The sequence below is a fragment of the Acomys minous genome (assembly GCF_964271855.1).
Source record: "Acomys minous genome assembly, chromosome: 10".
Classification (NCBI taxonomy): domain Eukaryota; kingdom Metazoa; phylum Chordata; class Mammalia; order Rodentia; family Muridae; genus Acomys; species Acomys minous.
In genome coordinates, this window is record NC_140491.1 from 17,541,361 (window position 1) to 17,565,632 (window position 24,272).

General features: G+C 47.4%; 1 protein-coding gene across 1 annotated transcript; it reads right to left on the bottom strand.

Moving 5' to 3' along the window:
* Window positions 1-4,266: 4,266 nt before the first annotated feature.
* SOD3 (superoxide dismutase 3) lies at window positions 4,267-9,724 on the bottom strand. The gene is made up of 2 exons (XM_084800086.1): window positions 9,489-9,724; window positions 4,267-5,819 (listed from the first exon to the last, which is right to left on the bottom strand). Exon 2 carries the CDS (start codon window positions 5,801-5,803, stop codon window positions 5,057-5,059), a length of 747 nt encoding a protein of 248 aa, XP_084656212.1. The 5' UTR covers window positions 5,804-5,819; window positions 9,489-9,724; the 3' UTR covers window positions 4,267-5,056.
* Between the last annotated feature and the right edge of the window lie 14,548 nt (window positions 9,725-24,272).

Consider the following 24,272-nt stretch of genomic DNA (forward strand, 5'->3'; position numbering starts at 1 on the left):
GCTCATTAATACGATTCTTCCCATCTGTCACTTTACAATGACAACTTGTTTTTTGTCCTTCTTGGTTTTCTACAAATCCACCCCACCCACTCCCCCCACAGACCTCAAATCCAGGTGCTTTCCTGGCATTGTTGTGTAGCTCTGTGAATGCCTGGGTACCAACCTTCTCTCGGAGATCTCTGCTGGAGTGTTCTGGAAGGTATGCTTGGAAGCATCCTTCCTGATTCTGAGCACTCTCTCAGGAGGCAGCGGGTAGGCTGTCCAAAAGTCAAAGGGTGACCATGAAATCACACTTTAATGCAGTCCTTTCCCCTAGGCGACTGAACAGAGAGCGGTGTAAGATCAGAGAGAGGCAACAGGAGCGTAGAAGAGGCTCTAATTAGAGGGAAAAGCAAGAAAAGTAAGAAGGCTTGGTCTCTCCAGAGTACAGTTGCACAAAAACAAAACACCTTGACACAGCATGGGGGCAATTTACACCTCTCGCTAAATGACAATGTTTTCTTTTGGCTCTGGAGGGTAAGTCCACACAATACGGAAAAGTTCCACTTTGCAGAACCTCTGTGAACTTGGGAATGTGTTGGGAAGGAATCTCAACTGAGGCCAGGACCACTCCTTTGATACAGGGCTTGCCTGTTAAGCAGGAGTTGAGCTCCAGAATAGAAGGTAAGCTGGGGGTGGGGGGGGGGTGCAGGGAGAGGGGAATGACACAAAAATCCAGGGGTGGTGGCACACACTTACAGTCCCAGTGGATGCAGACAGAATTGACAGGGGTTGGTCCCTGGAGCTCACTGGGCAGCCAGGTTCATTATTTGGTGAGTTTCAAGCCAATGAGAGACCCTGTCTCAAAACAACAAAAATAATAGACCATGCTTGCCAAGTAACACCTCCCGTCGTCCTCTGACACACACACTCACACACTCACACACTCACACACACACACACACACACACACACACACACATGAATGGACACCGTACACACACACACACACATACACATAACATTAAATAACCTTATGTACATTGAGCTGTTTCTAAAAACAAACAAACAAAAATCAGAAACAAAACAAACAAACAAAAACACTTGCTACATTGTAGTTTTGTTTGATTGAAAGAAATAACTTCTACTCCTTTGCACACAGTGTTCTGGTTCCTCCCCCATCCTGTATCATGTATAACTAGATCTTGTGCCACTGTTCCCTGAAATAGGGAGGCCTGGAGACTGGGGAGATGGCTCAGTGAGCAAGGAGCTGGCTGTAAAGGCTGAGGTCTGGAGTTTGGATCCCACCATCCATGTAAAGTCCGGATGGGTGTGGCAGCCCTCCTGTAATACAAGCCTGTGGGAGGTGTGGATGTAGACTGGACAAAACAGTGAGGTCCAGACTGAGCAAAAGACCCTGCCTGAATATGTAAAATGTAGAGGCCTCTAAGAAATCATCTGGCATCAAACTTGCCCCTCCCCCCACTCTTCATGTGCACGTGCATGCCCACACTGGTGTGAAAACAAACACGAGGTCACCCAGGTGTGTGTGTGCTCTCTCTCTCTCTCACACACACACACACATACACACACACACGCACACGCACATGCACACACACATCCTATGCAAAAGAAGGAGATGGAGGAGGAAGTATAGAAATGGGAGAAGAAGAAAAATAGGGCAGGCTCTATGGCTCAGAGGATAAAGGTGCCTGCTGCACACACACACACACACACACACACACACACACACACACACACAAACCTGGCAACTGGAGTTCAATGCCCAGAGCCTGTGTAATGGATTCCATCAGTTGTTCTCTGGCCCCTCCCCCTGCCCCCCATGCACAATGGCAAGTGGATGCTTCCATCTGCCCCCATCATTCACATACAGAAAATGAACCTTTCTGTATTAATGGTCTACATTATCTATGTCACCTTCCCCCCAACCTTCATCAAGGCCACGCCCAGGCTGGATGTTATCTCCAGTGTCTTGTAGCCACTGATCCCTTGCAAGCTGTCACTCACTTGAAATTCTTTGCTCATATGGCAGTAGTGAAAACCGTAGAGAATGTGAAGGTTTTTATGTATTTTGTCCAAACAGCAGATCTAAACTCAGTTGGTTTACTTCCTGCAGGCTTTTAAGTTGGCCAAAGCACTCACTGATCTGCTCTATTTCCTTAAGAGCTTTAGTATTTTTGTGTATGTGCACTAATAAGCCGCACTCAGGAAAAAAAAATTAAAAACATCCCTGCCATTCTGAGAAACAGCTTATCCTAACATCTAAAGATAGCATCCCTAATTATTGTCTACATTGTGTGTAAGCTATGAGGGGTCGAGCATTACTTTTGCTTTACCAGCTGTGGGTAGGTGCAGCCGTTGCATCAAATGCTTCTAATTTTACAGAAAGAAATCAAAACAAGTGTGGGTTTAAGTCCCAGCAATGGACGCAAACCCTGTGAGTCAAACCGGCGAAATGATTAGCAAGCAGGCCAGGAAGTCAAAACGGCAAATATAAAGAGACCCATACGCCAGATCTGTAAGAAGAGGGATGTAAAAATAGAAGCCAAGGATCAAGCAGAGTCCAGTGGGCGGTCTTGGTGGCACACGAGGTTTTGTGCCGAGAACCAGATGTCCGCCTTATAGCTCCCAAATTTCTCTTCTTCTTCTCCAATCGCCCCCCTCTCCAAAGCTGAACAGGCAAAGCCATCTTCTATAGCCTCTGGTTGGTTGGCTGTAGAAATGCTTCTTTGAAACCTCAGGTGGCAAGCCAGGTGGTGGTGGCACACGCTTTTAATCCCAGCACTCAAAAGGCAGAGGCAGGTGGATCTATGAGTTTGATGCCAGCCTGGTCTACAGAGCAAGTTCCAGGACAGCCAGGGCTACCCAAAGAAACCCTTGTCTTTCTGTGGTAATCTTTTTTTGGGGGGTGCTTGTGGGGGTGGGGAATGGTTCCGGTTTGGTTTGGTTTTTTTTTTTCTTTTTTTCTTTTTTTTTTTTAGACAGGGTTCCTCTGTGTAGCCTCGACTGTCCCTGGATTCACTCTGTGGGTGGCCTCAAACTCACAAACATCTGCCTGCCTCTGCCTCCCCAAGTGCTGGGATTACAGGAGTGTGCCACCATGCTAGGCAACACTTAACTACTTTACAAGGTGCCTGGATCCATTGTCAGGGAAATCTCTTTGTTTAACTTTAGCTGCAGCTGTTCCTAGACTAGTTGGATCTATATTAAATATCCATGTTCTGCTAAGCCCCTCTCATGAACAACACCCACTTAGGCCTCAAATATGGCCTGTGATGACTATATTTTACATTGGTTTTGTGCTTTATTCAAGTCATACAGCTTGGAAGCCTGCGGCAGAGCTGGGGTTCAATCAGGTCTTCCTATGAGAGCCCAAGCTGTCAACCGGCATACAGTAGCCATCCCTTGGCTGTTAGTGACCTGCAATTTGCCCTCTTGTTAGTTGCTAACTCCATGAATGGACAGAATAAATATGGGCTGGGTCCGCTAGGGTCTTCAGGGGCCCAAGAAGATCTGAAGGCGAGCCATGAGAAACACCTGCTGGTCCCAAGGCTAGCTCCCCCGTGGTTCTGAGTTCGCCATCACATAGCAGCGAGTGAGAGGATTAAGCTGGAGATGGACTTTGCTCCTCTCCATCTTGGGTCCCCACAACACTGGCATTTCGTTTGCACAACTCCTACCTATGGAGACAGGGTCGACTCAGCATCCGTGCAGGGTTTGTGGTGTGGTTCAGCTGGTCTGACAGCTGAGGTCTGGGAGAAGTAGAGGCTGCCTTGCAGGACCAGGTTGGGCAGCCTGCGCTGGGAGGCGGGTACAATCACAGGTACTCAGATCAGCTGTGTAAGGGTTTAAGACATACGCACAGGTGGTCCTCTGAGATGTGGGGAGCTGCATGTCTGGGTACTTCAACACTTACCTTGTTCTCACCAGGCTAGGGACTCCAGCCTGGGACTCACTTTATAGCAAATGGATTTTTGTTTTTGTTTTTTGTTTTTTGTTTTCTCCCCTGCCTCCCTATTCTTTGGCTCTGGGCTGTGTCAGTCAATATCTTTTTGTAAAGAAGCCACACTCATGCACATTTAAATGTCCTTGAATGGCTGTTAAATCTTCAGTCCTCCAAAAGGCACAGCAATTGAAGGTAAAGTCTTCTCCACAGGACTGTGGAGACAGAAAGACTTTAAAGACTCAGGCATATTTGATTGGGGGGTGGGGGCAGGGAAACCGAGCAGAGAAGTCTCAAAAAAGTACACAAGGGCAATGCGGAGCTGAATTGCTATGCTTTTAATGTGCAACCCTAAGTTTGCCAGTTACCCTCATAGGAGCTGCTCTCCACAGGGTGCGGGCACCATATGGGAAACAGCTGAAAAGAACCAGGGGCACCGCAGGAGGTGATCCGGGACATGGAGCCCTAGGTGTGTATGGTAGGGCGGTCTCGGAGCACCTAGGAGGAACAAACAAAGAAAAAAAAGGGGTCCCTAGGAAAGAGAGGAGTCTCAGATGCTGAGAGATAGGAAGGAAGGGGGCAGGAGGGAAGCGGGGTGGGGTTATTTCAGTAAACCCAGGGGAACATACTCAAAGGTGCTGACTGGGAAGGAGAGTATCTGAGCGCTGTGCGATCTGGGGGTTTGCGGGGTGGGGGTGGGGGAAGCGAGGGTCTCTGGGAGCAAACAGACTCAAAGACTGTTTCCAAGGGGATCCTAGGGGCTTGTGAGATTGTCTTGGGACACAGGGGGCCCTTCAGGTGGGTCTGGGACACGAGGGAGTTCTGGGTCTGTGGAAGTGCCTAGGGCAAGAAAGGATTCCTAGGTTACTCAAGGTGTCCGAACGGTGTCTGGGGCATACTGGAGCGCCGAGGTGGCTGGGGAGGTTCCTAATGCCATCTAGGACCACATAGAGGTGTCTGGGGTGCGTGGAAGCCTGTGGGGCGCGCAGAGGCGACTGAGGTGTCTGGAAGACGTCTGCCTAGGACGTGTGGAGGCCTCTGGAGTGAGTGGAGGAGTCTCGAGAGCGTGGAGACAGGCGCGAAGCGGCTGGGCTCTGAGGCCGGGAGTGACGCTTAAGTGGTCTTGCACTCGCTCTCCCGCCGCCGCTTCTTGCGCTCATTGTGCTCCTTTGTCTGGCGCTCCCAGGCCAAGGAGTCGCTGGCGCCCACCACGCAGCAGGCGAGCCGGCGACCCGCATTGCCGTTCTGGACGCTAGCCTGGTTGCCGCCGCGGCCCAGGTCGTCCTCACCAGCGTGGACCACCACAGAGCGACCCACGATCGAGTGCGGGCCGGTCAGCGACGCCAACAGACTGTGGCGGTGCTTCCAGAGGCGACCGTCGCGGACCACGAAGTTGCCGAAGTCTCCCGGGTGCTGAGGGTGCGGCACCGCCAGAGGGTTGTAGTGCGGTCCAGTGGACTCGCAGCCCTGGCTCAGGTCACCGAACTGATGTACGTGGATGGCGCGGCTGGAGGCGTTCGGCTCGGCAGGGAAGCCCTCCAGATCGAAGAAGGCCTCAAGCTTGGCGCCGGGCGCCAGCTGCCGGAAAAGGACCAGACCGGTGACCCGCGGCTGATCGGTTGCTAGTGTGGCTGAAGGCTGCACCCTGCAGACCGCGTGTGACTCCGTGACGTTCACTTCCCGCTGTCGTCCTAACTCCAACCAAATCTCCAGCACTTTGGCATGAGTTTCGTTTATCATCTCAACCAGGTCAGGCCTGATCTCTGCTAAATTGACGCTGGACTCCCCGGGGCCCAGCATGGTCCAGGTGACAGAGCCACGGGTTGCCAAAAGCAAGCTCCAGAACAGGAAGGCCAGCATGGCTGAGGTCCTGCACCTGCGGAATGTCCACATACCAGTGGGAAGAAAGCAAGTTTTAGCTATTTGAAATGTCTAATCTCGAGCTGGGCGTGGTGGCACACGCCTTTAATCCCAGCACTTGGGAGGCAGTGAGTTCGAGGCCAGCCTGGTCTACAAATCGAGTCCAGGACAGCCAAGATAACATTGAGTAACCCCTGTCTCGAAAAACCAAAAGAAAAAAAAAAAAAAGACAAAAGTCCAATCTCAGGGGCCTCACTCTCATATCCCAAACCTACAGTCCCCAAGGGATTGACTGGACTGTCTCGGTGTTGTTTTGTTGTTAGTTTGGTGTGTGTGCGTGTGTCCAGGGTCTGCTAGGTACCTGGCACAGAGTTGGGGCTGTGTTTATAGAAATGCCAAAAAACTATATTCAGAAACATACAGAGATCTGAATCACACAAATTCTGTCTTGATAGAGAGGAGCTGGAAGGATTGTTAGGGACCATGTGTGTGTAGGGGTGTGTGTGTGTGTGTGTGTGTGTGTGTGTGTGTGTGTGTGTGTGTGTTAGATAGGGAGACTCTCATAGTAATGATGAGAGAATCTTATAATAATGAGATGAGGGCTAGGCTTTGGAGACAGCAGAGAGTGGGGAAAGGTAAAGGGTACAGTCTAGGGACAGAGACAGAGAGACAGCCTTAGGACTAGTGAGGGGGCCATTGTAGGGAGCCAAGGCAGAAACTGTGAAAGCTCCTACTAAAAGGAGTTGGCAAACAGAGAAGGTTGTGGGTGTGGTAGCAGTGGCAGGAGGGAGGAAGAGAGAAGCAGTTAACAAAGGCTGAGGTACCCCAAAGAGGAGAACATGTGGGCGCCTGTGGGTACCAGGCCCAAGAGGAAGTGGTGTGCGCAGTGGTGGCAATGTCTGGACAGACTTTTGGAAGCTCAGGTATGGTGCTGGAAGAGTCCAGAAGACTGGCTTATTGTTGAGTGCGCATCAGATTCGTGTGTGTGTGTGTGTGTGTGTGTGTGTGTGTGTGTGTGTGTAAGGGCAAGGATGGCATCAGTCCTCTCCCTCAATTTCTCTCCGCCTTATATATTGAGACATCACTGAGCCTGTGGCTAGCTGCTGTCCTTCTGGCTAGTCCGGCCAGATGGAGATTTCCTAGCTCCTCCTTCAGGTCACTGAGGTTACAGGGTGGACCACCGTACCCATCCAGCTCTTTACATGGCTTCTGGGGACCCCAATTCCTTACCTTTGCTTTACCTACTGGGCAGTCTTCCCAGCCTGCCTTCTAGTTTCTAAAACCAACGTGTACAAGCAGCCACCACCCAAGTTTAAATATTCTGGTGCCCAATGAAAGACGACGGAAACGTACCGAATTCATGAATTCATCCTCGGTTACAACCCAGCTGACTCACTTCATATGTGGGTGATTGATTCCAGGATGCCTCATGGGTTCCAAAATCCATGGGTGCCCAAGTCCCTTATATAAGATAGCAAGATGTGTGCCCAGAAACAGCTCAGATGGCCCTGTGTACTTTACAACATGCTTGGATGGCTTACTGCAGTTACCAGGGTAAATGCTATGTAAATAGCCTTTGCAGAAAGAGAGGCCTATGTATGCTCAGGGCAGACGTAGGGTGGGATTTTTGTCTGTTTTGAGTTTTGTCATTTATGTCTGAGGTTGTCTGGGGGTACATAACCCAAGGACATGGAGGGGTGACTCTCTTGTGACTCCATAGGGACACAGTCCATAGCCTCGGCTTTTTACCTATAAAATAAGTTCTGCTACCAAGGGCCATGGTGAGGGTCAAGGCAGATATTTATAAAGGAGATACTTTCACATTTTAGAGCCTGCCCTAAGGGATTAACGATGCCTCCGAGGGGCTAGTTGAAGGTCACCTGTGCTTTCAGAGCTCTCCTACAACTCCTGAATGGGTGCCATTTAAAATGAATGGAGTGTGAGTTCTTTCCTTAGCTGGTACAGAAGGACAATTTAGTAGGGTGATTATAAGAATGGATTCGGGAACTCGCCCCATGAATCTCAAACCTGACTACCACTTAGACTCTAAGGTTATCCACCATTGCTCCTTCTGTGCTCGGTAGCGGCTCAGGTGAGCTGCAAACTGTAGAAGGGCCTGCTTGCCCTCTGAGCCTGTTTCTCATCTGCAAGTAGGTGCAGGCATACCTCCTACCTCTGGGGAGCTCGTTACCAGGCTTCAAAGAGAAAACTGAATTAATTGCCAACACCTGTTGGATACTTGTGCCAGGCACTGTTTAAGAAAAAAAGTCTTTGACATATGTGAATTTTATACATATGTAGGTGTGCATGTTTGTGTGTGCACATCTGTCTGTGTGTGTGTGTGTGTGTGTGTGTGTGTGTGTGTGTGTGTGTGTAAAGAGATCACTGATTGGACTAGATTGATAGGCCAGCCAGCAAGCCCGCCAGTCTCGACCATTGTGCCTGCCTCTTATATGGATGGAAGTCAAACTCCAGTCCTCTTACTTGCGTGGTACACACTTCACTGGCTGAGCCCCAAGGTTTGGCTCCTGATCAGCACCCTATGGCACGGGGGCTTATCTGGACACGAGTAAGCAGAAAGCTGAGGCACAGAGGTGAGTGTCTCTCCCAACGCAACACACCCACTGAAGAGTGAGGGCGGGATTTGAGAGTGAGTGGCCGTCTCTCAAGGCCCAGCTTCAAAACCACACTGCACAGTTTTCAACCAGAGCTCTCAAACGGAGCAAGTGCTCAGCAGAAGGCAGCACACTGCTGCCAGAGAGAAGGGGTTGATGGAGCTGTGAGGACCGTCAGCTGGGAGATGCTGTGGAGACTGAGGAGTGAGGAGGTCCTCAAAAAAAGGCTTGAGGAAGACTAAGACAGGGAGGTCTCAGGGGACATTGAGAAAGTGAAATCTGCAGACCCTCCCTTCCCTTTTGACCTGCCCTGGTGTGGCACCCGCTTGCTGTTAAAGCTTTGGGGAGTGAGTGGAGAGGTATGAGAACAGTCTTATGCATCTGGCCTCAGGCTCTCACCGGATAAGGACCCTCTTCTGAGGTAGCCTGTCATTTAGGAGTGTTCTGGGCTCTGCTCTGCTTCAGGAATCCTTCCTGCAAAGCCCAGAGCAAAATCCAACTAAAGCGCATTTGTGGGCTTTTCTAGGAACGAACATTTTAAAAAGATAGTCTCTTTAAAAAAAAAAAAAAAAAGGATGTCTCTGTACTCCCAGGCAAACCTGGGCTTCTTGCTCATATGTCTCCTTAGGCTTCGTCACCCTTCAGCTCCTCTTTAGAAGGAGCCTTTGCTGTAAGTCAGAGCTGACAGGGCCCTGGGACTAATGACTCTGCAAAGTCGGTGACTCTTCAGGGTACCTGCTCATTTTCCACAACTCTGAGACTCAAGCCACGCAGTGTCCAAAGACACCCTACATTACAGGACATCAGTAGCACTAAAGACCTCTTTGGACCAGCCACTGCAGGCCCAAAGCAGAACGCTCCCCACTGCCCCCACCCCAACCCCCACTGCCCATGACCCTCCTCACTACTCCACAGCAGCCAGCCCTCTCACTAACTGGGTTTCCCTCCCAAGAACATCATCGAACCTTGTTTTTTTTTTCCAGTAAGTGCCCGCTGCCCAACCCAGTTTCCCACTCTTAAAAAAAAGCCCACTCCTAAAAGAATGAAATGAGCCTCAGCTTGGCACGCACCTGTCAAGCTCTCTTCCCTGTGGCGAAGTGGCGAAGAAGTGTCGGGCAGCACCCAGCTAGAGGCCTAAGGAAGAGCCTATGGGCTGCCTCCCCGGAGCTGCCTGGCTGGCTGTTTGTGAGCAACAGCAAGGCCAGCCCCAGGGAGTGGTCAGAAGAAGGGAAGAAGGTCACTGGGCTGGCTGTTCTTGTGTTCAAATTGCTGCCGCCGCCTTCTCCTCCTCCTCCTCCTCCTCCTCCTCCTCTTCCTTTTTTCTTCTCCTCCCCCACTTCTTCTCCTGGTTCCCATTCTCGGATCCTTTCCCACAGCGAGTTCCCCTTGCCAAGTATGCCTTTCGTGACTTCCCTGGCTTGTGCAGACGCAGTCAGTGACCTTCAGAACACAGCAGGGGAGCAGAAATGGGAAAGAAAATAGCTTGTTGGAGAGGTACAATGGTCTCTTTATTGGAGAGCCCTTCCTTTTTCCCCCAACTCCCTTAGCTAGTGACTGCTTCTGCTGAATGTTGGTGTGTGTTTAAGACAGACATGGGCACTTGGCAGCTGAGCGTGGCACTCTCTCCAGAGCTGTCCTACCACTCAAGGTGTGGGGCAGGCACGGCAGTGTGCCCTCACAGTCTTACCATTTCCTACCCTTGTGCCTCTGAAGTCCCTGCCTCCGCCTCCCTCTCAGCATCTGTGAAATAGACCCCATCCCCGTGAGAATCGAAAGAGTTAACCCAATGTCCGGCTCTCCTAACAACATTAGTGAATCAAGTAATGACCATAACAGAGACATTATAAGTGTCATCACTATTGTATTAAAGTGACCGAGGAGGGTTGTTTGTTTGTTTTTGAAACAGGGTCACATGTGTCCTAGCCTAGCTTCAATTCACCATGTAATTTAGGATTACCTTGAACTCTTCATCCTCCTGTTTTCAGCTCCTAAAATGCTGGGATCACAGGCATGCACCATCATGTTTGTGTTTTGCTGAGGATCAAACACAGGCCTTCATGCATGGTAGGCAAGCACTCTGCCAACTGAGCCCCAGCCCAGGACGAGCCTCCTTTGAAAACAGGACACAGCCTGGAGATGCCATGAGCCTTTAACTCCAGGGTGTTCATTTCATTTGTTGTCATGCACTCCCCTCCGTCACAGAAATAAAAGGTTCTCTTTTCCAGAAAAGCCCCGCTGCCATGGGAAAAGCCAGCTCGCTGTTGCCTCTCTGTCCCCATGAATTCCTTCAACAGTTATTGGATGCTGTCCCACCCCCACCCCCACCCCCACCCCTACCCCCACATACCCCACCAGGCACTGGGCTGCACATTGGAGACTCAAAGATGTACAGATCTCTGTCCTTTGTGGTTTAAACTCGTTGGGAAGAAAACAGAGGTGTCAATGGTACCGCTAGAGTCAGAAGGACAGGATGCCCCCTACAATCAACCTCCAGTCCCCAGGCTAGGCAGATGGGAAGTTTGTTCACTCACCTGTCCTCTGGATGCCACCTGGAGCTCAAGGAACCTACTTCTGGTGTAGGCTCCTAGAAGCACTGTTTAAATACTGATGGTTCTGCAGGACTGCTGGGTATAGAGATAAGTGCTTTGCTGAAAGGCCCACAGGAAATGGTTTTGTCCAAGGGCCCCTGCTCTAAAAGATGAGAAGCAGGCTTGGGACTTGAGAACTCAGGCCTATCTGTCCTGTGTCTACTTTTGAGGCCAGACAGTTCTGAAACCACCCGGGTAGCCCTGACCTTTATGTCTGCTGTTAGGAGTAACTGTCCTCCACCAACAAACTTACCGAGGGCCACCGACAGCCACCCACCCACAGCTACTTCCCCTATCAGATTGCAGCCTCTCTCCATGACTTTTTCATTCATTGTGTTAAGTCCTTATTCCCGTTCAGTCCTTGAAGTAATTTTGCATAAGCTCTTAGCTACTGTTTCAAGTGGCACTGTCTTCCATGAGCCTAATTTTCTTTCTCCCAAGACAGAAGAAAACATTCCTTCATTCTGGGATTTTAGGATTAGTGTAAAGAAAGGCCCAATTCACCTGCATTTTTATGAACTCCAGGAGAAAATTGCCCTTTCTTACTCCATCCTTGTAATAGTCATGCCCTTCCTTGGGTATCAAGACCTCAGTTCCTTCTTAGAAGTCAACTTGACTCCCAGATGAAAAGCTTGGGTATCGTTTGTCATGGTCCAGGCATGGTGCATTCTGGGACGAGACCTCAAGATATTTGATGACACGCTTTTTGTTCCCCCAAGACAGTGTTTCCTCTGTATAACAGTCTTGGTAGACCATGCTGGCCTTGAACTCACAGAGATCCGCCTACCTCTACCTCCATAATGATGAGATTAAAGGTGTACCCCAGCGCACCTGGATTTGGTTGGGACTTTTAAAAGAGATCATAGCCTCTATTTCCTGACTTGAAACTGGAGAGAAAGCATGGTCATTGTACTCCACCAAGGGAAAGGCTGTCAGAGGACAAGGTCCATGCAAAAAGAAATACAATGAAAGTATGGCGAAACAGGAACTGGATGGAGACCCTACTAGGTCTAGCCACACAGGAAGTTTGCTTTCATTATGTGAACTTTCTCATCATATGAGAAAGCATCATGCTGAATACTTGCAATTCTTTTGTAAGGTGGATATAATCCATCTACTCTATAAATAAGGACATTTGGTTCAGAAAAGGAGAAACTAAGGGTCAATATGCAAAGCTAGAAAATGGGTAAGTCAGCATTTAAATTTATAAAACAGACCTGGTGACATGCACCTGTGATCCTCGCTACTCAGGAGACTGAGGCAGGTGGATTGCTATCCTAGGCCAAGCTGGGTCACATAACTCTCAAAAAGCAATTTTCTCAGGGATTGGGAGGTAGAACAGAGGGAGTGTGCTTGCCTAGCATGCACAGGGCTCTGGGTTCGAGTCCCCAAGAAGCCTAATCCAAGATCTGCCCTGTTTCCTAAGCCTGGCCTCTTAATCATTGCATTTTATTACTACAAACCTTGGTGCAGAGATGAAACAAAGGAAGCGAAGCAGTGACAAGTGCTGTGAATTTTGTAGTTATCTCTAACAGTCAGGGAGCTTCGCAGAGGTGACTCTGAACCGTGTTTGACCCCTCACATGTTAATGTGTAACAGGTCCAGTGTGAGAAGCTTTAGGAAGCTGCCCTCCTACTCCTTGAGAAGAGCTCTCTGCTCAGGACCTTTGTGCTTTCACGCAGGAGTGCCAACTGTAAAAGGCATTCTCTTCACTCTGCCCAGGGAAACTCCAGGAGCTAAATTTCTCCTACAAGTGGCATTTCAGTAACCTTTAAAGCTACGAAGCTCAGATGGTGTCCCTCCAAGGCCAGGTTGTTTGCAGTGACAATTTACCCAACCAGTGCATTGCAGACACACTCAGAGAAAACTCCAAGCGATTCTTGCCTGCCTGGAGTTTGCCCAGAAACCCCTGCTGTGGAATAGGAGCAGAACCCAAGCTCTGCTTATCAGTCTGGAACCTGCCATTTGGACTAACCACATTTGCATAATCGAGGGAAGAGAGGCTCCTCGCTGACAAGGTGGACTGGAAGAGACAAGCACCATTCTTCTGAATAGAAGTAAATAATAACAACTTTTTTTTTTGAGTTTTCGAGACAGAGTTTCTCTGTGTAGCCTTGGCTGGCCTGGACTCACTTCGTAGACCAGGCTGGTCTCGAACTCAAAGCCTGCCTCTGCCTCCTGAGTGTTGGGATTAAAGGCTTGCGCCACCATGCCTGGCAATAACAACATTTATTAGCCACCCTTTGCCAGATACTGGCTAAGCAATGCTTGGCGTTTCACCTTAATGGCGCTGCCTCTGTATGAAGAGTGACTCGCACTACACTCTGGTGCCTGCTATATCCTGGTAAGACTTGCTTTCCCAGAACCCCTTTCAGCTGGCCGTAGTCAGGTGACCCTTTATGTGGTGAGCATGTCACCTATCCCTCTAATTGGGGCCATGTGAGGAGAAACACTCAAGTATAGGAAATGAAAGGCCTTTTCTGACCAGAAGGACAAGGGCTGCAGACTATTCCTCCAGATCAAAATCCCTCCAAGTTAAGTTCCGTATGGATTCTGAGCTTCTCTCTGGTCTGTGTCCCCTTGCAGGCCCATGAGAGAGCCCTATCTCTTTGTGCTTTGCCAACTGTAAACAATGGAGCAATGTGGGAAAGTATGCACATATCTAGTTCTGTGCTTATTTCTTCAAAATAATGGCATGGAACACTCCACTTGGGAAAAGAAAGAGTCTTTGGCATGCTTGTTTCATATTTATTTAATAAACATTTGTTGGACCCAACAGCTGTATTATCCATCTTCTTGCTGCCTCCTTCTCTCAAGCCAGAAAGCGCAGACTTGCTTTCCCAGCACCCCTTTCAACTGGCGGTGGTCAGGGGACCCATTCTTACCTGGAAAACAAAGTAAGATCTAACTCCTTGCTGATTTCTAGAAAGAAATATCCAATATAAAGATGCAGGCAGGTTGGCAGTAAAGGAATGAAATAAAGTTTCACTGTGTAAAATTGCTATGTGTAGTAACAGATTAATATCAGTCAAAATACTGTATTTATTTTGCCAAAATAAATGTCAAGGCCCTGCTGCAGTCACAACCAAATATTGCACGATGATACAAAGGCACGGTCACTTGAAAGTCATCATAACACTCAAAATTTTAAATGTGCAATGATGAAGTTTAGAATGTATATTAAATGAAGGCCTATAAAACTAAAGACAGAACAAAATCCAAAGTAAAAATTGAACATTAGAAAAAAATAACCTTTCTAGTAGTTCTTAAGCAAGACAACCCAAATATAGATGAGCCGGATAAGCTATCAGTCCACACAGGTCGGTTGGTATATTCCCAATGATTGCAAGATACGTGGTTCTCAAGGTTACAGGGCATTCTTCACACCAGATCATGTGCTAGGCCAAAACATTAGGTTCGCTAAAGCCTAAGAGATGCCATCTGATTGCAAAGAGGCTAAGATAGAAATCAGTGAGCTGTCTAGAAAATCCCCCCAAATACATGGAAATCAAATGATGTACTTCTAGCCGAAGGAGCCACCGGGAAGCAGAAAAATACTCCTGCGTGAAAATTAATAAAAGTGGCACATCAAAACCTGCAAGGTGGAACCAAAATGCTTCAACCTTAATGCTTATACCTATATTTAGAGAGAAGGAAAACTTAGGTGTTAAGGAACTGTCATAAATATTCCTGTATATTTGTTTAAATAACTACACAGAAGCAAACATCACATCACATAGATGAGAGAGGTAACCCAAAACACAAGTCAATAAGTCAGAAACCAGAAAAACAAGAAAGATTTTTTTTTAAAGTCCACGATAGATTATTTATAAAGGTTGTTAAAAGTCAAGCAAGGCTAATCAAAAGAAGAGAGAGAAATAAAAATGACTGATACGACATGAGAAAGAAAGCATATTATTTCATATCCTAAAACTATTAAAAGGGTAAGTAGAGGGCTGAGAGATGGCTCTGCACTTGCGAGGGCTGAGTTCTCTTTCGTTTATATGAAGTTCTAGAGTAAGCAACCTAGTTAACGCTGGTGAAACCAGAGTAATGTCTTCCTTGGATGGAGAGCAAGAGCGAGAGAGCGAGAGAGCGAGAGAGTGAGAGAGTGAGAGAGTGAGAGAGAGAGAGAGAGAGCAAGAGAGTGAGAGAGAGTGAGAGAGTGAGAGAGACAGAGAGACAAAGAGAGAGAGAGAGAGAGAGAGAGAGAGAGAGAGAGAGTGAGAGAGAGAGAGAATGAGAGAGACAGAGAGAGAGAGAGAAAAGAGAAGAGAGAAGAGAGGAGAAAGACAGACACACAGAGAGAAAATATGTTAATTTGTAAAGGAGCAAGAGAAATATGGAACTATCTCACACTTTGAATGCTTGCACATCAAAGGTCATACATGTCACTCATTATAAATTGTACCTAAAAAAAAAAAAGAAAGAAAGAAAAAAGAAAAAGAAAAAAGAAAAGCAGGACATCTTGGAAACATGAGCCAAACAGGAAGATTGGCAGATGTTGGGCTGACCTCGTTGGTATGAAGATGCCCTCAAGTTTTCGAATCATTTCCAGGCAACTTATTCGAGTGGAATTCTGTATTGTATGCTCTTGGCCCTTAAAATTCAGTCTTGCAGAATTTGAGATCAGACTTCCAATGAGGAAGTATTCTTTCCAGGCTGAGCAAAGCCTTCTTATTCATTGGTGGGATGGCTGTCTGGCTGACTCCCTACCCAGTTCCCAGGGGCATCCACTGGACTCATCTTCAGAGGTCTGTAATGGAGACCTCACAAGTCTGGGATCAGGAGCTAGGGAGACAGCTCAGTCATTAAGGTGCTTGCAATGTAAGCATGGGTGTCTGAGCCCACATAAAAAAATAATCCAGCGTAGGGCTGGAGAGATGGCTCAGAGGTTAAGAACACTGTGTGCTCTTCCCAAAGGTCCTGAGTTCAATTCCCAGCAACCACATGGTGGCTCACAACCGTCTACAATGAGATCTGGTGCCCTCTTCTGGCATGCAGGAGTACATGCAGATAAATAAATAAATAAATATTTTTTTAAAAATCCAGTGTGGTATAGAGCATGCATACAATCCCTGCCTTGGGGAAGCAGAAACAGAGAGAGGCGCCTGTGACCTGGTGGGTAGTCATCCTAACCAAATCAATGAGCCCAGGTCCCAGGGAGAGTCCCAGTCTGTAGCATCCTAGGGAATGATAGCAAAGGTCAGCCATTGGCCCCATCTCTGTGGGCACACACACCAAACATATGGTATACCCCCACATGCATGAACACACGCATGCATACACATATACACTAACACAGTATCTCATTCACCTTGCTATTGCCGTGATGAAACTTCATGACCAAGGCAAGTTATAGACAGAAGGGTTAATTGGGACTTATAGTTCCAAGTGAGAAAGAGTCTATTCCCATAATGGCAAGAATTCGTCTTCCAGCAGGGCAACGCCTCACCTCCTAGTCTCTCCCAAACAGCTACCAACTGAGGACCGAGTATTCAAGTGCCAGAGATTTATTGGTGACATCTCATTCAAACACAGAATCTATGAGTTCTTCCTGACCTCAGGTAACCAACTTAGCAGGTCCTACGCATTTATGCACTCCAAGCCACATTGTTCCCACACATTTAAAAAGAAAAAAAAAAGCCCCACCACTGGATAGTAATCAAATTAACAACATAATGAGGAAATTCATAATTAAGTGAGCTAATGATTGTAAGGCAAGAAAAGTGCTTAGCGTACAGCAACTGCTGCATTGTGTAATTTCAGTACCTATTTTCTTTCTTTTTTTTTAAGATAATTTATTTTACAAATTGGTCTTGTAAGAGAGAGGGGGGCACTCTCAGGCTGTGGTGTAGAAACTGGTGAATGCAAGTACCCACTGCCCACACCTGGAGGCCAGAGAGGAGACCGGGGGTCCTGCTCTATCACTTTATACCTTATTCCCTTGAGACAAGGTCTCTTATTGAACATGGAGTTGTTCAACCAGCCAGCAGTACTCCCATAATTCTGGACAAATGACAAGAAGCTCAGTGGTGGAGTAATTGTGTGCACAGGCATGCTCAGATTTTGGGGTGCTGGGGAATCCAAACTGGGGTCCTTGTGTTTAGACAGCAAGCTCTGTTATTCACTGAGCCATCCCTGACCTACAAGTGAATTTCCATAGAGATGTCTGTACCCTCTTTCCAGGACCCAAACCTTTGTTTTTGTGGTAGCTGGCTCTGCTACATACAAGGGACAGAAGGGTAAACTCATGCCACCTTCAGCAGGAAGAGAGTTTTCATTGGTTCAAATAAAAAAAAAACTCTAAGATCCTCAATTGAAATAGCTCTACACCTTCCACCATTTCTCACAACTGCAGGCCAAGTGTCCTGGAAGCTCTTTGTATCCTTGGGAACGGATTTCAGCTACATGCCAAAGGCTCACCTCTTTGACCAGGGGAAGGTGGGGCCAATGCCACAGGAACCACACAGAGATAGGGAATGGTGATGTCCCCCCCCCCAAAAAAGAGATGCTATTCTTTTCTGCTCTGTCTTCTGTGTAACTGACAGGTGGCTTCTGACACTGCAGACTGTGTCCTCTATGCATCCGACATGGAATCCCATGTTAGGTTGTGAGCCAGCAGATGTATGTCCATGGCGGGTTGGGGGATCCATTCCTGAGAGTGAATAGAAATCATCAAGGCCTTGAGGACCTTCCTGGCTTTCACAGTGTCTTGTAGAGATGCACTATGATTTGCTTATCTGAGGCTTAAACAATCACATGATCCTATCCTCTATTTTTTATTTTTTTTATATCTGTTCTCAGCAAGGCATCAGCTCTGAACATTCCCAAGAGCATCACATCAGCACCACACTGAAAAAGAGGTTGTTCCTGACGACAGTCCAAGACTTAATCTTCTTGTTCACAGATTGGAGTCTCTTTCTTCCCATTTCTTGAGAGTTTGGGGTTCCCTTAGCACTTCTTTTAGGAACACTGAAGGTGGCTTCCAGGGCTCAAAAGGCAAGGAGGAATGATTTGCTAACGTATTTCAATTTTTTCAGGCGAACTGTTGAGTCACTTGAAACACTTTAATTGCTTCCTGTTATGAGACCAGTGGAAAATGAATGAATGAATTCAGCCATTCATTTGGAAACTTAAAGGCTAGCTGACTGTAGAAAAAAAAATAAGCAAACCTTGTTTTTCACAAATAGCAGCCAGAAAGTGTCCACAGATTCCACTCTTGCTACTGCCATTACCACCACTATCATCATCATTACCATCACCATTATTACCATCATCACCACCACCACCACCACCATCATCACCATCACCACCACCACCACCACTATCACCATCATCACCACACCATCGTCATCATCACCATCACCATTATTACCATCATCACCATCACAACCATCATCATCATCACCATCACCACCACCATCATCATCATCACCATCACCACTATCAGCACCACCATTACCACCACCACCACCACCACCGCCGCTGCCACCATCATCATCATCTTTGGGGACATCTCACATTTGGGATTTATTTATATAACATGGCTGATGCAAACCTCAACAGTTCCTTCCTTGACTTTCTTACTTACCTAACATTTCATTCTGGCCTCTATATTTCACCACAGGGATAAAGGGAGGCCCTAAAAGAAAAGTTCCTGATGAAGCTGGTTCAATTGGCACAAGCCTGTCCCCCAGGACGGCAGAGTAGAGAGATGGAAGAAAGGAGGGGATTCTTGAAATTCAGATATTCCTGCATATCTTTGATTCTTTAAACAAACAAACAAACAAACAAACAAAACCTCTGGACTTCCTGCTCTGTGATTAAAAAACTTGGTTCCAGGCAGGGTTTGGGACCCAAAAGAAAACAGTTTTTATCACCCTGGGAGGAATTATAAAGGCATTCATTGTTCAATAAGGCTTTTTCCTTTACCCACTCTGGGCACCAGATCCCAGACTGAAGTTTACAATTGGATCAACCCAAGAATGTCTGCCAGAAATGCTTTTGGCTGAAAATAATGGAAAATATGACAAGACATTTCTGAGACACTTGGTCAGTTGTCACATGAAAAAAAAAAAGTCTGGAGCTAGTAGGAGGGTCCTGTTGTACCAGCAGGACTCACGGTAGCAGCCCATAGACTTTTGGCTTCTCTCAGTGGCCCTGAATCTACACGGTGAGTATCTTTTACACTACCTGCTATGGTACCCCATTTTGGGGGACCATAAAGGATGGGAGACATCATATTTTCTAGAGGTTTTGATGTCTTGAGGCCAGAAATTAATCACAGAACATCTATACAAATAAGGAGTCTGGCATTATGAGCCTTCTTTTACTCTTGGAACAAAATGGAGTTTCCTTTGCCAAGAGTGAAAGAGGGAGAGCTTTAGGAAGTGGCCAGCACTGGCAGCCACACTGGTGATGCTCACCTTTAGGTCTTCAATGTGTTCTGGAAGTTCTTTAATTTGAGAGCTTATAAACAGGGAGATTAGTTGGGACAGACAAGCTTACCCTGCTGAATGACAGTGTTCACAATTACAATTACCCAAGAACAGAAAGGCCCCAAACTGCAGCCGGTACCCCAGTGACAGTGAAGTCAGGCTTTATGCTCCTGACCTAGAGAACTGAGGAAAGTCTCAGCATGGCTCGACAATGGGAGATGTTTCTGTCTGGCCTTTCTCGTCCCTTGTGATCCATCCTACTTCTTCAGCATGCTCAGACATCCTCTCATTCTCAGGCATATACAAAACACCCAGACACACTGTACTTTCTGCCCATCATAGCCATCCATCCATCCATCCATCCATCCATCCATCTATCCATCCACCCACCCATCCACCCACCCATCCATCCACCCACCCATTCATCCACCAATCCATCCATCCATCCATCCACCCACCCACCCACCCATCCATCCACCCACCCATCCATCCATCCATCCATCCATCCACCCACTCATCCATCCATCCACCCACCCATCCATCCATCCACCCATCCATCCACCCACCCATCCATCCATCCACCCATCCATCCACCCGCCCATCCATCCATCCATCCATCCATCCACCCACCCACCCATCCATCCATCCATCCACTCATCCACCCACCCACCCATCCATCCATCCATCCACCCATCCATCCATCCATCTATCCAACCATTCACCACCCCCACATTTATTCATTCAATTTAAATTTTCTGAATTCAGTCAAAGAATATTCTCACCAACAATACTTAAAAAAAAAAACTTTGCTAGGCTATTGCACAGGTATGTGTAAACATCCTCCTGTGCGCTTGCAAATGACTCTATTTTTCTTTCCCCCATCAAGGTATGTGGCTAGTTTCTCTGCTCTGAACAAGCTGCAGTTCTCAAGTGGAGTGGAAGTATTCTGTGTCTGTTGTATTGTATTCTGTCATGAATACAATGCTTTTGGTTGAGGACTTGAGGACTGCTTGGGAAATTCTCTTCAGAGCTGGCAGTAACTTTATAGGGCAGTGACATGGTTAGAGACCCAAAGTTAAGCTGTGACTCTCCTTCCTTTGACCAGCACAACCATCCATGAAGCACAGGGTTTTGTTGTTGAACCCCATGGAGGTATATGGTGTCTTTATTTTCATGCAGAGAAAAAAAAAACAAGAACAAGAAAAACTTTGTAAAAACAACATTGTGTTTTTCTCTTAGCTCAGACACAGAAGTCTGGACCGTCACCCAGCACACCCAGTAATCATCTTACTTTTCCAAGAAATGGAAGGGGTTTTCCACCATTGCATGTAGACACCTAGTTACAATTTCCCAAAACTGTCAGCAGATGGCTTGGAAGTGTGCACTGAGGTGACAACTCAGTTCAGTCCGTTCTAGGACAAGGCCACAAACCACCTGATATAAGCAACAGATGCTCATTTCTCAAAGTCCTGGAAACCCAAGTCCAAGACCAAAGTGTCAGCACAGGTCCTTCTGGCTCATAGGTGCCATTTTCTGAGTCACTGAATGACAGACGGAGGGAGCTCTGACCTGTCTTTCTCTTTTTCCAAGGACGCATATTCCATCATGGTGGTGGTGGTGCTGGGGTAACTTTCCACAGCCTTTACTCCCAACTCCTTTCATTTGGAAGTAGGGCTTCAACCTAGGGGCTGAGGCAAGGGGTAAAACAAGCCTTCTGCATCTGAGAAATGGCCATGAGTGAGTGAAAGGGGCAAAGAGAAAGAAGAGGGGCCTCGGTCTGTTTTGTTTTACTGCAGTCACCCAAGCTCAGTAGCTTCTTTAAATGGCCGGTTCTTTTCCTATTCTTCAAGGTTCTAGCAGGGACTCCCTTGGTGTTATATAGCTTTGGTCCTGTAGCCATAGGCTGGAGGCTCAGAAAATAGAGGCCATGCCACTTCATCGTCCAAGGCCTCCCCTGGGGTCTGGTCTGCCCAACAGGAAATATGACTCCCCTACTGACTCAGAGTTCTCCAGAAGTCCCAGGTCCTTTAATACCCAAGCTTTCTAAATCCAGACACAGCAATCAACCCACCTCCCTACAAGTCTCTTGATCAGTGAGGCCAAACTCCGATCAGGAGGAAGGGAATAGAGGAACAGATGCTGTGGGATTTGGTGTTGACAATGCCAAGAGTCCAATGGACAAAACTGCCCCTTTCCAGCTTCGATTGTGACCCTCATCGAGACGCCCACAGAAGCACTGAAGAGGCAACTCTGCCTTGAAGCATGTGGGTTTTGAAACTGGGTTGTGTAAGATTTTAGAGTCAAAGTCGGAGCCACAAAGACTTTATGATATGATGTGTTCATTTCCTCTCTGTACTTCCACATCTGTTTTTTAAGATTCCTTTCCTTGGACTGAAGACAAAGCCCTTCCGGGAGACTGTGAAGTAAATTTAGGGGAATGTTCTTCATCTGCTATGGCCAAGAAGGACTTCATGACCACCTGTAGCAGAGCCTTATTTAAACAAAATGTGCTGATTATTTTTAGCATAACTTAAGCCCCGGGAGACTAATGAGGTGTTAACAGTGCGTGTTAATTATGTGATTTCTGTTGTCTTCATTAAAGCTAAGATTCTCAATCCTATTTGCCACCTGAAATCCCAGGGGAGTCCCGTCACTTTTCTGACCCGGCATCCTTTAGTTCCCCGTGGTTCATGCAATCACAGAGACAGAGTTCCATTCCCCCCACAGCCCCCCAGGAGTGTCAGAGAAGTGGCTCACACACTCTGGGGAGACCTTGGGGTCCCCCTCTCTCAGCCCTTTCCATTTTTAATCTCCGTTATTAGTTGTTAGGTGTGACAGAAAGTTCACCGTGCAGGAAGCTGGCGACATGAGCTCCTGCTGGATCATTTAGGACTGACTGTCCTTCACAGAAAACTGCCAGAGAGGCTGAAAACCAAGGAGGGAGCTGAAATCAACCTCCACTGCTTTTCCTCAGCATTTTAATTAACCAAGGAATTGTGCCTCAGACGCGTACAGCTCTGATTATTTTAAACTTCTGCAATCTATGCTATACCCCTGTCCCGAGTGACAATACATCCCATCCAGAGTAATCTTTCCTCAGAAGAGATAATCACCTGTCGTAGACTCATTTGAAAGTGCAATGAGCAGCCCGTTCCTGGCTTTGTCTGCATGGCCAGTGCTTGAGACTTGGCTTGGTGATGGTGTTAGAGGCCTTATTGCCCGTCCGAGAGGTAATGGGCTTCTTAATGATGGCCTCGCCGGGGCATATGAAGTTGTAATGAAGCTAGCAGGTGAACGCGATCGGCAAACCGATCCTTATGAGTCTCCTGCGTAATGACAGTCATCTAAAAATGGAATGGGCTGTCATGAGAGGTGGTGAACTGGCTGTCGAAGAGCCGGGGACACAGACGTAGGGGGTGATGCTTTTTAGGTGAGGTGCCTCTTCCAGATGTCATCTGGATCCTCTGGTTGTTCTAAGTCCATAGAAACCAGCAGTCTTGGCTTTGGGGATTTATAGGACAGAGAGTGAAATACAGCAGAACATTAGGCAGAACTCGGTTCGAATCCCGGCTCCGGGGCTTGCCAGCCATTCCCCAAACCCTGAGCAGCTGGCACCAACTCTCTGAGCCCCCATAAATGAGTACTGCCATATATTGCTTCCAGGGCTGTTGAAAGAGTTGAAATAATGCTTCTAAAATACGAGGCCCCACGATAAGCCCTCAATAAATCACAGCTTTAGTGACTCTTTGGAGTCTAATTCTTCTCCTTTTTTTAATCCTCTCTCCACTTCAGTGATACAGTTGGGGTTTGTAAAACTACAAGAGATGGAGCGACCTTAAGATACAGCTGCAGTTAGTAAGCGCTTGGTCAGACAAACAAAGCAGGCCAAACAAAGCCTCCTGTGTCATCAGGCAGGGCCTCCACTCAGGCAGAGTCTTGCAGAGCCTCCGCCCCCCTTGCCCCCCCCCAGTCCATGCAAGGGTCTTCACATTGCTGAGTGGCTGCCCAGTGCTGGACACATGCACATATGTCCCTCTCTTGTTATCCCAATTTGAGAAGGAGACCTGACCATCCTCCTCTTACAGAGGGAAAGGGTTTCAAAGAGGAGTCCCAGACCTACCCAAGGACGTTTGCATGTCTCCTGAGTCAGCCCAGCTCGATCTGCCATCAAATGATTCTTGACATTGTTTTTTTTTTGTTTTGTTTTGTTTTGTTTTGTTTTGCCAGCCACCACTCCCAGGGCACTGTCAATCCAGCCACATAGAGATGCTCCGCCTTACTGGATAATAGTGGGTCAACCAGTGAGAACCTACAGAGTAGAGCCTCAGCTTACAGATTCTGACGAAACTGTCAGTTACCGTCAAACTCATTCCCGTGTGTGCGTGCACGCTTACCCATGTGTGTACATGTGGAGGCTAGATGTTGATGCTGTGGTGTCTTCCTCAACCACTTCTCTGAATTATATTTTTAGACAGAGATTCTCACTAACCATGGATCTCACCCACTAAGCTAACCAGGCTGACAAGCGAACTCCTAGGATCTGCCAGGAGTCTCTGGTCCCCAGGCCTGGGTTACAGATGTATACTTCTGTGCCCAGCTTTATATATGGGTGCCTGAGACCCAAATTAGGGTTCTTATGCTTGGCCAGCAAACACTGTACATAGTGAGTCACCTAACCAGCCCAAATAACTTACCGTGGGCTTTATAGAAGGGATGTATGGTCTTAGTAAAAGACCACTTTTTGATGCATGGCTAAAAGTTTGAATATATACAAAGTTGTGTTTAAAAAAAAAAAAAGAAAGACAAGTTGCCCTTGCCTCATCTT

What these genes read in the sequence shown, in the direction of transcription:
- SOD3 (XM_084800086.1), bottom strand. Translation starts at nt 5,803, where the DNA reads ATGCTGGCCTTCCTGTTCTGGAGCTTGCTTTTGGCAACCCGTGGCTCT.